Genomic DNA, 13950 nt, shown 5'->3' on the forward strand with positions numbered 1-13950 from the left:
AGTTCTAGAAATTCCTACTGTTGAGCTTTACAATCTTAAAGATATCAGAGACCTGTATTTGTCATTACAGTGCATCGGACAAAGAAATTCTGTGGCACATGCTTCAATAATTAGAATTGCAGGTGATGACATTATCCCAGGACATATCAACACCTTAGGAGTTATGTAATTTCTGGAACAGTTAGTGATCAACCGGGAGTCTTTGCACAACGCACACCTACCGGCGACGGGGACCTGCTCACGCGCTGGTCACCGGCGGCTGGGCGCGTGCTCTCCTTTCTTCCGCACGCTGTGCAAGTGTGGAATTGGGAGGGAGGCGATGTGGTTCAAGTCTTAGCTCTGCCCCTGGTGCCTGAGTAACTCCGGGTGTTTTTATTTTTAGGGTGGGGCATTTGTACATACTTCACGTGGGACTAAGGATTAAGTGAGAAAAAAATTATTTTGTCAACTTCAAATAAGGCAACTAGTGAGAGTGGAGGACAGTGGTGTCACGCTCACTTGGAATTTTAGTTCCAGAGCGTCTCCCTCATGAGCCAGGTCCACCGGGGATCACCCACACTCAGGATTTCCCCAAGCCTCGCATGGCTGCTCTGTCCTCAGTCCCAGAGTCGGGAGCCCCGCTGTGCCCCTTCCCAGCAGAGACTCTCACAAGCAAACCTGGCCGTCACCACGCTCAGCCAACAGTTCCCGACGTGTTCTAGTGACTACTGACTTCCCAGACGCAGGACTCCAGGTGGGGGTTCTGGTAAGAGTGCAGGGTACAGACGGATCTCAGGGAGGTGCAGTGCTGTCAGGGGTGCTCTGTCCGTGCCTGGCAGGTGTTGTGGTGAAGCCATGCTTGGCAGGGAGCTCACTGTTATTGAGAAGATTGGAGCACTTGTGGTTGCCTCCGCAGGTGCCATTACGGCTGAACATGAGCCTGAAGTGGGTCCAGAGCCATGTGGAGAGGACAGGCAGCATTCCCGGAACACGGAGAGGTAGCCTGCCTAGGGCAGGGCTTAGGGGCCAGGACACCTGGATCCCCCCTGTATCTCTAGCTCTCCCAGGGGCCGTGGCATGGCCCCAAGATTCCCCCTTCTCCTTGCAGTGAATGCAATTATTATCCCTTTGGTTTTATGGTGATGCTTACCATCTGTGTGTGGGCTCGTCACAGTTCTTTTGATCAGATGGGGGTCATCAGGCGCCATCAGGCCCCGTATATTGAATCTTGGCCGGGGCAGGAGTCAGCTCCTCCTGGGCCAAGCAGGTGGGGCTGACCGAGGCCAGGGGAAACCAATGCTAATGAAGACTAAAGGCACTGGCTAGGCCAGGGTTCATAAGAATAAGGAAAGAAATGGTAGTTACCATTTGTCAATGCCTCCTAAGTACTAATGTACACACATTGTCGCATTTTTTCCCAACAATTCCTACAAAGGAGATGTTCTCATTTTGCAGATGAGAAAATAGAGTCACTGACACAGTTTTGTCTTTGTAAATTATTGACTTCGTATCCCAAAGGAAAAAAGCTTGGAATAAATTGATTAGTAATAATAATCTCTAAATGTATTTTTTTAAAGTTTATTTATTTTTAAGACATCTCTGTACCCAAAGGGGGGTGCGAACTCATGACCCCAAGATCCAGAGTCACATGCTCCTCCGATTGAGCCAGCCGGGGGCCCCTCTTTTAGTGTATTTTTGTCAAATAATTCCTCATCCAGACAGGCCTGATTTCTTGTTTCCACAGGATGCAAACCTGTGGAACACTTTCCTCAGCGGAGGCACTGAGCTGACCCTCTGACGGGTTTCTTCTAGTCCTTGAAAGATAGGACTGTGGACATAGAGAGTCATAAATACGCACACAAATACACGCTTACTGAAATTATTTCCAATTTGTTCATTTTAGGTAAGACACACAACGGATCAGATTCAGAATGACTTGAGAAAAGAAAGAGGAGGAAGAAATTATTACTATTGTCTACAACAGCTAGCCAGCCGGAGATTGCTGAGGGGCGGGGAGGGAGTCTGGATGCAGTGAAAAAAACGATAAATTAGGGCTCAAAATTGTTACACGGGGTTTGCATTGATATGAGGTCTGGGTAGCGTGTAGAGTTTCCTCCTCGTGGAGAGTCCCACCCGCCCGGCCCTGACCTGGACCCTTTACCCCCACGATCGCAAAAGCAGGGTGTTCTGTTTTAGAGAAAGCTGCTGTCCGCCTCACACCCCGAGACTGGGCATGCGTTCTGTGGCCTGGAGACGGGTATCCCTTTGCTTCAACATTCCTTTCATGAGTGTAAAAGCTGTGCGTTTTCCGATTCTCCTCAATTAATGTATTTCTAGTAGCGTTATATCTACTTGAGTTAAGCAATTCAGTGGTAGCTACCTCTAGAATTGACATCGATACCTTTGTCTGTACATATTATGTGTAACATTTATAATGTATTTTATTAAGGAGACATTGGAAATGTGTTGACCCTGATATTGTAAGGGCAATACCATAATCTTCAAAAATTATTGTCTAGGACATCTTACAGCTCTTACAGCACTTAGGGGACATCATCACATTTGGTTTTTGTTTCTTTGCAGTACAGTATTGAGGCACAGGCTGACCTGGGAAGAACTCTGGCTCTAGAATCAGCCTGAGTTGCAATCTTGACTCTCCAGATGACTTTGAACAATCCGTCGACGCTCTCAGAACCTCAGTCTCATTACCTGTAAAATGGTTCTTTTGCCTGAAGATAATAATACCTACCGGTTAGGAATGCTGTAAGATGAAATGAAAACGTGTGTGTAAAGCACTTAACGGAGTGCCTGGCTGATGGTCAACCCAAAACAAGCCTATCATACAGTCCTGCTAATGTGGATGTATGCATTGGACTCGAACTTACAAAACTTATAACACTTTGGAGAGTTAAAAAAATTTTTATTATTGAAGTACAGGTGACATGCAATGTTATATTAGTTTCAGGTGCACAACAGCGATTCCACGATTCTATACATTTTGCATCGCTCACCATGTAAGTAGTCACCTTGCGACGTTATTATAATATTATCGACCATATTCCCTCTGCTGTACTTTTCATCTCTGTGACTTATTTATGTTATAACTGGAAGTTTATACCTCTTAATCCCCTTCCCCTATTTCACCCATGCCCCCACTCCGTCCCTTCTGGCAACCACCAGTTTGTTCTCTGTATTTATGAGTCTGTTTCCATTTTTTATTGGTTTTGTTTGTTAGATTCCACATACAAGTGAAATCGTATGGTATTTGTCTTTCTCTGTCTGAATTATTTCACTTAGTATGATGCCCTGTAGGTCCATCCATTTTGTTGCAGATGGCATGATCTCGTTCTTTTTTATGGCTGAGTAGTATTCCCCTGTGCGTGGAAACTTTTTTTTTTAAGAATTTATTTTTATTTATTTTTAAAGATTTTATTTATTTGAGAGTGACAGAGAGAGCGAGAGCGTGAGCACGAGTGGGGGTTGGGGAAAGGAGCAGAGGGAGAGGGAGAAGCAGGCTCCCCACTGAACAGGGAGCCCCATGCGGGACGCGATCCCAGGACCCCAGGATCATGACCTGAGCCGAAGGCAGATGCTTAACCAACTGAGCCCCCCAGCCCCCCGTGGAATCTTCTTTATCTATCTGTCCATGGATGGACACTCAGGTTGCTTCCATTTCTTGGCTACTGTAAATAATGCTACAATGAATACAGGGATGCACGTATCTTTGAATCAGTGTTTTCATCTCCTTTGGGTAAATACCCAGTAGTGGAATTACTGGATTGTATGCTATTTCTATTTTTAATTTTTTGAGGAACCTCCATACCATTTTCCACAGTGGCTGCACTGATTTATATTCAAACTAACAATGCACGAGGGTTTCTTTTTTGGAAAATTAAAAAAATCCTTTTATCTTCCATTTGTCTCATTCTAGTACAGAAAAAAATTCAAAAAGGGTGTAGTAAAAAAAAAATCCCTAACCCCAAGTCTGATTTATTGTGCTCTTAGATATTTTTCATATATCAGAAATCATGTTATTTCAGTGGTAAAGAATGAACGTGACAGGGGCCAACTTCTGGAGGTTTCAAGCAGTTCTAATTTTCTCTTTTCATTCTGTAGCCCTTGTACCAAGGAATTTGCCACTGGGCTACTACCAGTCCCCATCCTCTTCGTGCACCATGACAACTGGACTCAGAAGTGCGAGCTCCGCATCACTGGCGGTACTGACAGCTCGAGCTGCACGCTGTAGCCTTGAACTGGCTTGGACGTAGATGGGGTCAAGTGTGATTGATTTTGTGTCGGTGAAGAAAGCTTTGCAGTCTGACTCCTGCGGTCCCCACCCCGGTGCTGGGAGCTGCGGCCAGCCAGCCACACAGGGTCAGGGTGTCATTAATGCTCTCGGCCTAGCAGATGGTGCTTGTGTTCTCGTAATTGGAAGATTTGGGATTACGGGCCTCAAATGAGACCCAAAAAATGGCAGGAAAAAAAGATGCATTCTTTTAGGTTATGTCTGCGTGGATCAAATATTTCTCCTGACAGTAGCTCTGCCCGCAAAAAGGCCACGTACGTGTCACCCTGGGGAGCTGAGCAAGAAGCCGAAAGGACAAAACATTTTTAAAATTTGTGGTTTGTCATAGTAAAGCAAATTTTCTATTTTCTTCTGTACTATATTTGTTTTCAATAAAACATCTCAAATACATATCACTAATGCTCGAGGGAGATGCATCAAATTTCACATTACGATCTGCTTTGGCCCATCCTGGCACCACGGCAGGTATCCATGGGGAAGCACCCACACTCCAATTTGAGAAGAATCGATATCTACCGACGGAAACACCAGCATCAAGGTTTTAAAGTAATTCGAGCCTTAAAGGATGTCAGATTATAGACGAGTAAGCAAAAACAGGAGGCTCACAGATTTTTGCCTCCATCATAGCTGTGGTATTTATTAGCTAGGAGGGCAAGTGACTATTTTGAGGGCTGGTGTGCGCTGGGTTGAGCAGAGCACTGAAAAACATGTCCTACGGTCGTACACACAAGTGGGAAGCCAGCAGAGGTCTGTCTTTGTTTTTGGTGGCAGCTGTGTCATCATCAATGAGAAGAGACATCACTTGGGGCACAGCTGGAAAGGTGACAGGTGTGACAGTATCGATTTCTTTCAACGTACACAAGAGCTTTGGCCATCGGAAAGAGAGATATATGAACAGCATTTCCCAAACAGCAAAATGGGCCATACGCGGTCCCAGTGTATTTGCCATATTTTTCGTTAGATTATCGCAGTGTTCCGCTCCAGGATGTTTACTGACAAACCTGAAGTGACTGTGCCGAAGAAACTGTTGTTCTTGTTTTATTGCATCCATCTGTCCCTTTGTCCTTCGGATTTGGATGTAGAACACCACCCGGGAGCGATGAGCGGAGCTTCCTCCGACTCGGAGGCTCCTAAGTCCGGTAGAGGCTGTACATACAGTTCACCCGTGAGCTGTTACCGTCTCGGTCTGTCTCCTCCAGATCCACTGTCTCTGCTTCTCTGATGCCCCAGGAGATGAGTCCCGTGGACCACGGCAACTGGGCTCCCTTTCCCTCCGGCTTCCTGTTGGGTCCGCCTGATGGGACGAGCGTGCAGGAGAGCAGGGCGTAGGAGCGGAGAGCTTGGGATCCTGATTCCCTGGCTCGCCCCGCACACGTGGCTCCTTTGGTTGGTTCCTCTCCCCGTAGGGTTCCAGCTATCGTTCTTTCGAGGCTCTGGTACACCGCTCTGTGCTTGCCCCTCAGCCTCATGGTGGTCATGACTCCTCGTTGTCGCTGGTCCCTCAGTGCTTCTACACCCCTTTTGGTTCTCGAAACCTCTGCAATATTCCCCTCACTGAACGCTCTCGGGTTAAGTACTTTTGAGTGTGCCATGACTCTCCTGCGGGAACCCTGACCCAATAAAAATTCCTTTAAGAAGAGCACTTTGGTCAAATACATGGGGGTCAATCAATTTATTTGCTTTTTTTTTTTTTTTTTTTTTTGGTAATCTTGAAACACAATCCTATGTGCCAGGTGTGGTGTCAGGTGCTGGAAATAGAATGAGTCACATGACAGACTCGACCTTTCTTTTACTGAAGATGTTTTTAGGAATGTCAAATGCATAATCTGTATTCAGTCATTTATGCAGGTGCTCAGTGATACTCAGGGTAAGGACATGAGGCGTAATGTACAACACCCCAACCTCTTTTCCTTACAGAACACCATCACATCCACAGTGCTCGTCTGTTACAGAAGCAAATTGTTTTTTCATGCTTCCTAACATTTACCAAACAGATCATATTAAGAACAGTAAGTAAACAGCTGAATTTCTAGAAATATGGGTTGAGTAGTTCTGGTTAAACTTTTTGGTTAGTAGAGAGTCACCACACAAATCACCAATTTTTAAGGAATTACAATAAAATATATATTTTTTTACAATAAATTATTCTTGACACAAAATTATGGTAGACTTTTTTTTTGTGTTGTCATTTTGAACTTAAATTCCTAGTTTAACATTATAAATGTGGGGGTGGGTGGACAAGGCAAGCTTTTGTGATTTCTGATTGCCTATCATTATTTTAATTGATGTTTCATTGTAGAGTCAAAGAACAAGGCTTTGTACCAAGTTCAGCATATTTGTGTTTGCTCTCAACTGAATTCAGTTGACAGACATATCATAGTGTCAAGATATGCCACCATACTAAGAATGGAAAGGTCTGAAGCACTGGTTCTTCAAATGACAACTGGTGAGGTCCTTTGAGAGCCCAAGAGAGACTGGTGAACGAGTAAAGGGAAAGGAAAACAGCTGCATATATGTCCCTTGCTCTGAAAATATTCCTCCAAGGGTATGAAGATCATATCATTACTGGCCCTTCGTCTGAGCAGTAGGAATTTGACTTACAGAGGGATACAGGTGTAGAAGTCTGAAGTCAGTGTCACCGGGACAAAGTCTAGATGTGGGAAGGCCTCACTCCTCCCAGGGGCTCTAGAGGAAGAGCCACTCCTGGCCTCTCCCAGCTCTGGTGGCTGCCGGCCTCCCCTGGCTTGTGGCCCCATCACCCAATCTTTTCTCTTCTATCTGCGATCTCCATCAACTCTCCCTTATGAGGACACTTGTGATTACAGTTAGGGCCCACCCAGGAGAGTCTTCCCATCTTCCCAATGAGATCCTTAATTTAATTTCATATGCCAAGATCCTTTTTCCGGGTAAGGCAAAATTCATATGTTCCAGGAAGACCTAAATTCGGTGGAGGCCATTTTCAGCCTCCTACACCTGTCAAATTCTGGTTGTTTTGTTTCCTTGTCTCCACCTTATTATATTTAGAGACACATTTGGTGAAACCCTGTTTCTCAACCCTGCTTACCTTTTTCTTTTATTTTCACTTCTGTTGTATATAGTTTTGGTGATACCTCTTTGTATCCAGCTCATTTTTCCAAAGTCGGGGCTGATGTTCCCAAGGGACCCCACTTGACTCTGTCATCAGTTGTGATAATATAACGGAGTAAGGTCATTATAACCTGCTTAATTTCCTTAATTTCATAAATAACAAAAACTTGCTCTTGAACACATATATTTACCAATATAACTATAGAGTATGTTTGGAAAAAAATGGATGATAATCTCTTGACCCTAACACAAAGTCATTATCTTTTCTAGGCATGTCCTTTTACTCTTTTCCATATTTTGAAAGGTTGCAACAGCAACATGATCATTGGTAATCTAGAATTCCTACTATTCTATCAAGTAGCTACCCCACAATTCAATTAACAATTTCCTTAGTATGGGCCATTTAGGTTGCTTATAATTATTCACTCTTATAATATAATAAGGTTAGGAGGTACAACATCGTGGTGCCTTGTGGCAAAAAATTTTAGAATGCTTGCCTGGTAGAAAATGCTTTGTGGAGTCATCGGTGTTGGGCTGTGCCTCATGGTCCATCATCAGGTGGGCTGAGCCCTGCTGGGTACAGCCATGCATGGAGGACTTCTGCCTCGTGTCTCTTCCCCTTCAGTAAATGACCGCCCTTGGCTGCCTTCTTCATTCACCCTGTAAATGGGCTCCTTAAACTGGGGTCTGGATACTAGAATAAAATATATAACATCTTCCCATTTACAGTTTATTCAGTAGCAGTGACATCATGGGGCATCTGGTATATCTCCATGATGCTTTCTAAATCCCTAAGAAAATGGAAGTATTTTTTTTGAAGATTTATTTATTTAAGAGAGAGAGAGAAAGAGAGAGCAATGGGGGGAGGGGAAGAGGGAGAGGGAGTCTTTTTTTTTTTAATTTATAATGATTTTTTATTATGTTAGTCACCATACAGTACATCCCCGGTTTCCGATGTAAAGCTCGATGATTCATTAGTTGTGTATAACACCCAGTGCACCATGCAATACGTGCCCTCCTTACTACCCATCACCGGCCTATCCCATTCCCCTACCCCCCTCCCTGAGGGAGAGGGAGTCTTAAGCAGACTCAGTTGAGCATGGATCCCGATGGGAGGCTCAATCCCATGACCCAGAGATCATGACCAGAGCAGAAACCAAGTTGATTGCTCAATGGACTATGCTACCAGGTGCCCCGAAAACTGAAGTATTAATGAGAAAAAAATGTATATACTTTTTATTCCATAAAAATGTTAGCACGAGGGAAGAATATATGAGGAATGAAAATGAGCCCAATTTTCCATAGTGTGTAAGTCCATTCTTGGTAGGAAATTGGGTATTTTTCACACCTTCAGGCCACTAGATCTTTCATTCAGTATGTACATTCATTTAGTACGATTAAAGTCATATCTAGAATACACTGGACTTTATCCTAGGAGCCTAAAATAAGTAGTTTTGCTTCCCTGGCATGTCTTCCTGGGAGGAAACCAGGAATGGAACAGATGTCACAGAACGCACTGTTGGTCATGTCACCCAGGAAAAAAGATGTCTGCATAAACACTGCGTTCTTCTGGATGGAGTTCCTTAACAAAGACAGAAAAGAGAGAGAGAGAGAGAGCGGGAGAGAGAGAATGTTTGAAAAACACTGAAAGACTGGGATTAATTTCAGGTTCAAAACCAAATCCACTGTGGCTTTCTCGACAAAGCTGACAACGTAGATTTTTCCTGGGCACAGAGCACTCAGCGGCAAGTTCAGGGTGGTTGCTCCATTTGGGGGCTGGGGGATGTATCTGACAGTTATCCTGGCCACTATGTAGTTTTTTCATTATTATTATTATTTTTGACATTTACGAAGGGTTCATATCTTTCTGTCATGTTGGAGAAGCCCAATAAATATCTATTGAATTGAATTGTGTTTAAAAGGTTTTTTATTTTAAGATTTTATTTTTAAGTAATCTTTATACCCAACATGGGGCTTGAACTCAAAACCCCAAGATGAAGAGTCGCGTGCTCCACTGACTGAGCCAGCCAGGCATCCCAAGTTTCAAAGAATTTTGATCCTGGTAGCTGGGCAAATTAGAAGATGATGGAGGGTGATTTTCTGTTGGTAGATAAGTACTCAGACAGGAATTAGAACTGGAAATTGAGGCCAAATTTACCATTTTACAGAAGGGGAAGTGAGGTCAAGGGTTGCAAAGTAGCTTGGAAAAATCTCTCTGGTCGGGGAAGCTGATATTATCCAGCAAGGAAGCAAAACCCAGGCTGATGATGGATAAGGACTTCTCTCCCTATATATGCAGACCTCGTGGTAGCCAACAGCCTTCTTGTTCCCTTTTCTGTGGGGAAGGCTTCTTGAAATGGTGTTTTGTTTTTTTTTCCCCCAAAGTGGTTTTTATCATGGGTCATATTGGCTTGTGACTAGGTTAAGTCATGTCTGAAACACAAATTTAAAAAGCATTTGCATAGGAAATACCTAAACGGTAATCACCAGAATGAAGATGTGGTTTTCAAAATAATTTGGAAACTCTGATTTATGTGGTATTAGCAGAGGCATGCTGATGGTATTTGTATTGCCAACTTAAACTTCTTTAAGAACGAATTGGGCAGTTTGGGGTTTATGCAACTCTTCAACTTTTCTTTCTTCTTTATGATACTTGCATTGTAAAAAATAATTTAATTTTTTTTATCCCCTTTTATAAAGGAATTTGCAAAGGAAGGGACATGTGATGAAAGGATTTCCATACCTAAGTGGCTCTGAGTAAGACTTGTGGAGAAAAGTTGAGCAATTGGCAAAAAGGAGCTTTGGGCTTCTCGGCAAGTTTCAGTTAGGGCGCTCTTATCACAATAACCCGAAACACTGACAGAGGGCGACAGTATGTATATAGTTGAAAGGTGCTTCATGTCCAGCATCAATGGGCAAAGAGAAGCTGACCCTTTTGTTCTTAACTTTTGATTTAATTGGTGACAATGGCTTTCACTAGCTTTAGAAACAAAGTAAAGAAAATAGGAAAAGGAAAACAAGGGCACAGTCTAATCCTTTCTGGGCTCAATCCTTTCTTGTATTTGTGTGTGTCTCTCTCTCTCTATCTCCACACAGTCACATAAACTATATTTGCATGTATCACCAGAATATACATAACACCAATGACAGTACAATATCATCGATATCCCAGAGTTGCTAAGCTCTAAGTATGTACAGTTTCATTCTGAGACGTCTTCTGGGTGTTGAAGTCCTAAAAGTCTTTCAGTCAAATGAGCTACAAGCCCACTGCTTACAGTCAGATGGTGTCGTTGATGAAAATGGTGGTTTTATGTGGTTCTCCAAGCACTGCACCCACTGGCCTCTGGAGAACTAATTCAAACCTCTCTGGACCCTCCAGGATGGGCCGTCCCGGGTCATCAAGGATCATCACTTGGAATATCTGCTTATGCACTCCTGGAGCAAAGGCCAGATGTCGGTTGATGCCAACATAATCTATTCCAGCTAGTGGGAAAGGAAAAGTCAAGAATGAGACTGTAGGATTCATTGTCAGAAGTTTTCCTTCAGAAAAAGTTTCCTTCAGAGAAAGACAGCATTCTTCTATGTACACAGCACCCTCACAATCATATTTTGTGGGCTCGAAGCCCAGAAAGGGGAAGTTTCCATATTCTACCAAATACCATGCTAGTCACTCATCCATGACCACGGCCGTCCTCATCAGGGCATCACCTTCCAAGCACTTCCACAGAAAGCTCACGGATAGACTGAAGGCTCTCTGAAGGCAACTTCAATTGGTAATAAAGAAATTTACCTTTAAAAATTTTAATTGTTAAGGTCACTATCATGAATTTTATTTTCATTAGGTTTCACTCATTTGCCTTTGTCAGATGCTTGGTTAATCTTACCACATTCTGGTTGGTTTTACCAAGGCATGGAGTTTCTGCCTACTTCCTGAGTTATTAATTATTTTGTGAGTTGGGTCACTTGACCCAATAGCTTCTTTACTATTTATTTAAAAAGTCATCAAATGTAATGACAGCAATAAATTGTAACCAATGGAATAAAATAGAAAACCTTCAGTATATAAATAAATATGTTAATAAATCGACAAACAGAATATTTATATTGTCTCAAGGTATCTCTCCATAAAATACTTACTAATTGCAAAGGAAGAAACAACTTTATTATGGAGAAACCTGGCAGATACCAACCTAACCAAGTGATCAAAGTTACTAGCACCACTGATGGATAAATGGAAACTGTGCCATTTGATAGACTCCAACGGGAACACAGTGTCATCTCTGCAAACATTCGTGCCAGAGAAGCACTGAGGGAGAGGGACAAGCGGACTCCAAGCCCAGCACAGAGCCCGATGCAGGGCTGGATCCTAGGACGCTGAGATCTTGACCTGAGCCAAAGTCGAATGTTTAACCAATTGAGCCACCCAGGCACCCACAAAAAAAATTTTTTTTAAAGCCATTAAATAATTATGTTAAGAAAAACAAAACAAGATTACACTGAAAAGTGCCAAGGGAGGAGAGTAAGGGATCTTCCGCACTGTGGCTTGGATCTTGAGTCCATTGCTTACTTGTACAAGCTATTTAACCTCCTTGAGTCTCAGTTTCTTTAACTGCAAGATGGGGGTAATTATTGTTATTTTACAAGGGTGCTGAGAAGATTAGAGATAATACAGCAAGGATTCTAGCATGGAGACTGGCAAATAGTAGGCACGTAGTACAAAGAAATTATAAAGATTATGTGACAAGTTATAATGATACAGGTAACCACAGATGCGTAATTGTTATTGTGAATTCACCAAGCTGAGCAGATGAGTCACTTCTCTTAGTCCATCCCTACCTGAGAGCTAGCAGAAGGCTCATCATCACTTGTGCACAAGGGAATTTATCTAAACGAATTTCAATTTATTTTCCCAACCACAAGCCAAATAACCCAATGAGCCAATTAGTCTATTTATTTTCATTTCCAGAAAAAGAGAGTAAAAAATGACCTCTGAAAATTAAGAAAAAGAAAGAAAAGAAAAGAAAGCACCCCCCCCCCCAAACCAACTTGTAAGCACATTACTAGTTTCATGTACCATATGCTGTGATATATTCACTGGAGGGTTATAATCTGGGAATTCTTCCAAGAGCAAGCACTGTGCTCTCAACCCGATTGGCTGTCTTTACATTCCTTAACTTTCCGGGTACGTGCTGAAACTGGGTTTACACTTTCAGAGGCAAATGCCTATTTTACTCTCTTTACGCCTTGTTAGTTAGTATAGGCTTTTATGTTGCTGGGTTTTACTTGCAGGATTCGTGCTTTTCTCTTCAAAGATTCTCATTGTCTTGGATATAGATGATGCTAGTCCTGGACGAACCGATGGCCCAGAACCCAGAAGATTGAAAGGTTGCGGGGGGCAAACGAGAAAATGTGGCTATCGACGTAGGTGGAAATTTCCCCTTCTTTTCCTGTTGAATTCTTCTGCTTTTGGGATTGGTTGTTTTATTTTTTGGTAAAGCAACTGATAGGCTCCCCAGAGGAAGTGTTACTCAGAACTGTCTAGCTCCTCTTACGACCAGGCCTTGATTGTCCATATCAAGAGAGGCAAAGGTGAGTGGGACACGAGGACATGCGGCTTGAAGCCAAGGAAAATGCCTGAGTCCAAGTGCAAACCTCCTCTCCTTCTAGGGTCCAACAGGGGCCTGGATTTTCCCAGGAGATGGGCCTTGCTCAGCCATTAAAGGGGTACCTTGGTCTAAAATACTGTTTATGAGCAGTTTACAGTATCTACAAATATTCTGAACTTTGGAAAATTAATTTGGGTCCATGACAAGCCAGGGGGTAATGAACGGATCATAAAGGCTGCTGTTTGAATAGTCTATTTATTTTATAAACAGCAGAAGTCATTCCATATGCAGACCATTTATGTGCTCAGGTAGGAGAAACTTAAAAATCAGAGTCTATCAACAAAGACCAGGCATACCACACTTGACAGACTCGACCCCACCCTATACATACATCTTGATAACGATATAATTTTTAAATGGCCCTCTCACCTTCTGCTCCTGCTGGCTCTGTCTTCCTGGAGCGCACAGTGACAGACGACGCTTGGGAAAGGTCAGGGCCTGTCCTCCAGACACAGATCTCCACGGAGCCAGCACTTTCCTCGACATGATACTCGGCATCCCCAAAGTGGAGGGTAGGCTCTAGGGAGGCATCAGAGGACAAACTAAGAATACTTCGGCCCTCCAGGCCAACTCTTTTGTGGGCTCCTGCGACCCTGGGTGTTTGTCACAATCATCCGACTTGACAGATCCCACAGGCTCGAGGAGAAAACAACAAAACACGCGTGCGCACACACACACACACACACACACACACAGACACACACACAAACCACGTCACAAATCTGACTCCAGGAGGTGCAGTGAGATAAGATCAGTAAGAATTCTATTCATTTTCCTGTTTCAAGAGATTTCTGTCGTATGAAGAAATTTCCCCATTGGGGAAAACCGGCCAGCTAGCTGTAACTCAGACAAGTCAGCTGTTATTTGGGAAAAGATGGTGGGGAATTGAGAAGGCTTTTTCTCAGGAGAAAT

General features: G+C 43.2%; 1 protein-coding gene across 1 annotated transcript in view; it reads right to left on the reverse strand.

The window, feature by feature from the left end:
* Positions 1–8309: 8309 nt before the first annotated feature.
* FREM3 (FRAS1 related extracellular matrix 3) overlaps positions 8310–13950 on the reverse strand; it is an 84079-nt gene continuing 78438 nt past the window's right edge. Inside the window, 3 exon segments of the mRNA XM_045798633.2 lie at positions 8310–10652; positions 10654–10855; positions 13408–13557. Of these exon segments, the coding sequence (XP_045654589.2) occupies positions 10616–10652; positions 10654–10855; positions 13408–13557 (389 nt within the window). The 3' untranslated portion in view covers positions 8310–10615.

This window comes from Ursus americanus, chromosome 13 (assembly GCF_024610735.1).
Source record: "Ursus americanus isolate L20-20 chromosome 13, mUrsAme1.1.p, whole genome shotgun sequence".
NCBI lineage: Eukaryota > Metazoa > Chordata > Mammalia > Carnivora > Ursidae > Ursus > Ursus americanus.